At 41.6% G+C, this 2,985-nt stretch overlaps 1 protein-coding gene across 1 annotated transcript in view; it reads left to right on the top strand.

Moving 5' to 3' along the window:
* Window positions 1–275: 275 nt before the first annotated feature.
* Window positions 276–2,985, top strand: part of LOC104625289 (transcription elongation regulator 1-like) — a gene marked incomplete at its 3' end in the record, with an annotated part of 11,249 nt that continues 8,539 nt past the window's right edge. Inside the window, exon 1 of the mRNA XM_010292877.1 lies at window positions 276–443. Coding sequence (XP_010291179.1) covers window positions 276–443 — 168 coding nt within the window. The remainder of the gene's footprint in view (window positions 444–2,985) is intronic.

Here is a 2,985-nt window from a genome sequence, read left to right as displayed (position 1 = left end):
AGTAAAAGTTAACAATTGAGGACTAATGAACTTGAATTGCAAAGGAAAAGAAACTATTGAAGTAGTTGCACACTTAACTTTGTTTATTCAGACGGCATTTTTTCCCCACCCTTTCGATTTTTATTAGGGATTTTTCTTGTCTATTGTAAGAGTTTGTTTTCCTACAGCTAAGCAGCAAACAAAAATGAACTTTGTTTCACTTTGGCCTTATCCACAGAATGGCTCAGCAGCAAGCACTGAGATTTCGTGGCCCAGCTCCCCCACCAAACGCAGTTATGAGAGGCCCACCACCTCTCATGCGACCACCTCCACCTTTTGGTATGATGCGAGGTCCTCCTCCGCCACCTCGCCCCCCTTTTGGACGTCCTCCATTTGATCCGAACATGCCTCCGATGCCACCTCCAGGAGGGATTCCTCCACCAATGGGACCTCCACATTTACAGGTAAAGAATGGGAGATTCTCTTGGTTTGTTGAGTTGGGATTTAGGGATTTTTCTTGTTTGTTTTCACCTGTGGCGATAATAAGAGAAGAGATATTAAAATGGATGAAAAAAATAGCAGGGCATGATGAGAATGTAAGGCTCTTGCATGGTATTATAAAACTAATGCGTACTTGTGGCATGTAAATACAACTTCTGTTTAGCTCCTCGGGGCAATTCTAAATTAATCAGTTATGCAGTTAGGATACGCTCACCAACAGAGTCTTCACTAAAATCTGACTTCATGTTGGTGCCCTGTGGCCATGCAGAATGCAGGATTCGGCTGTGCTCAGATTTCTGAATGCCTCAAAGCAGGCATGTGAAGTACATGTCAGCCTTCTAGGGTTATCAGAATTATTCTGCCTGTATTCACTTAGTGAGGTAATGACGGACATGCAAAAAGACTGACAGAAGGTGCAGCTGAATTCCATGTGAGTTCCAGCATGAGCCAGACCTGCCATCACAATGGTGGTTTGTTATTACTGATCACTGAGGGCTTGGTTAGGTTAGGTGGGCAAGTAGCACTTCTGAGAAGTAGGTATATAATCAGTGATGATGTGTGTTTTATTTCAGGATCATGTTCAGGAGGGTGCATCATTAGTAATGTACCAGAAATTGTCAACACCCTGGCTAAGGAAAATTTAACATTTGGGAAAAAAACTAAGGGTACTCTCAGTATTTGACTGGAGCAGCTGCAGGTGGCCCTTGTGCTGACATAAGTTTACTCTTGGCAGAGGGAGAGTGTTCTTTACTTTGTGTTTATTGTTGTTATGGTCTTGTGGTTGGTTTTTTTCTGTGGTTTTGTTTTTTTAGCTTACAGCATTCCTAGCACCTACAGAAATAATATGACCTTGTTGGGCTCAAGTAAGGTAGATTTCTGTCTGTATTTCATGGTGATGTATGTTTAAGTTCTTTTGCCAACTTTTCAGAGACTCAGACCGTTTGAGATGTACAACGTGTTTGTGAATAAGAGATGTATTGTCTTACTGGGATTGCAGGAGTATAGTGCTATTAGAGCAGTGTAATTATTATGTGGGACTGCAGGCGGCCTGGCAGGAGGTAAATAGTACTACATGGTTTATAAATAGTGGTTTAAATTCACTATTTGTAATAGAATAGTGAAAACTTTAGTGCTGTGAGATTTATTTTAATATGTAGGGATGTGGGCAAGATGGAAAGAGAACATGCTGACATGGGTTATTTCACGGTATTTTAGGCCCCGCTTTGCATGTTTTTTGGCAGCAGGGCTATGGGAGCTTTTTTCCACGTTACTCTTAATGCAGATTAGTTCAGTGTATAGCTTTGCAGACAGCTTTACATGAAATAGAGCAGTATGAGAGGAAGCAAAAAGAAGCAGCGAGAACAGGAACAAGGATTTAAGCTGGACTTCAATCTAAAATAGCTAACATCAAATTGTAGTTTAATTTTCTGTGCTATCATTATCCCGAGCGCAAGATTTCCAGAAGAAGCTAGTGCATGTTTTACATAGCAGTTTTCTCCCTATCTTCTGAAATATAAAGCGTGTTGTTAGGACTCGGACTGCTCAGGGAGGTGTGAAGTAACTATTCATTCCACTGAAACATTCTCAGCTGAATGAAAGTCCTGTGGAATTGAAGACTGAAACAGTATGTTTGAGGGGTGTAAACAGCCCCACTCACCTCATTGAATGTCATCTTTCTTCTTCCTTTTATTCAGTACTAAGGGCCTTGTTCTATGGTATGTTTTCATGCTCAGCTTAAGTTTATTTAAGACTATTTCCACCTACTGCTTTATGATCCCATTTTCCCTCTTGGTGTTAATATTCGTGTGCCCTTTAAAGCTCTGATGCAATGCAGAGTGTTGGAGTGTGCAGTGGAACTTGGATTGAGAGGGGAGAATAGGACTCTGCTTCCTTATTAGAGTTTCAAGAATCAGAGTTAATTTGAAGCCTCAAGCCTAGTTGCTGATGTGTCTTTATGTGTTTGATTTATATTCTGAATGTGCATCAGCTCTCAGTTGTTACATCATAGCTGTTTTATCATGCCATGCAGTAAGCATGTCTGTTACAACTCATTACCATACATGGAATTCATGCATCAAGCATGTCTAAATTTTTCATGCTATGTCAGCTCTGTGCTCTGCTTTGCACCAAATGTTTTGTTCTCAGCTTGTCATCCTGCTTCTGGTGCAAGGGGAGACACGATATTGAGAGGTCCTGTGGTAGAAACGAAGGAGAGGGTGTGCTTAGAATGGAGCTGAAGGGCATTCTGGATCCCCTGGCTGTGTATCTGGCATCCCCTCCTTGCTCCCAGGACTGCCCTGGAACAGTCTAACCCCCTTTTCTGGGGAAAGCAGCAACAACAGGCAAAAAGTGAGCTCTACTGGATTCTTTTTACAGATTGTAGAGCTGTAAAGAGAAAGATCATCTTGTGTCCAGATGGAGGAGCTGTGGAGAAGAAAGAAGGAAGGAAAGAAAGGCTATGGTTGTCTTAATGTTGTTTCTGTGATGCTGCATTTCTTGCACACA

The sequence above is a fragment of the Phaethon lepturus genome, unplaced genomic scaffold (assembly GCF_000687285.1).
Source record: "Phaethon lepturus isolate BGI_N335 unplaced genomic scaffold, ASM68728v1 scaffold52138, whole genome shotgun sequence".
NCBI lineage: Eukaryota > Metazoa > Chordata > Aves > Phaethontiformes > Phaethontidae > Phaethon > Phaethon lepturus.
The sequence above is the reverse complement of the archived record's forward strand: the minus strand, read 5'-3'. Positions and strand labels throughout refer to the sequence as shown.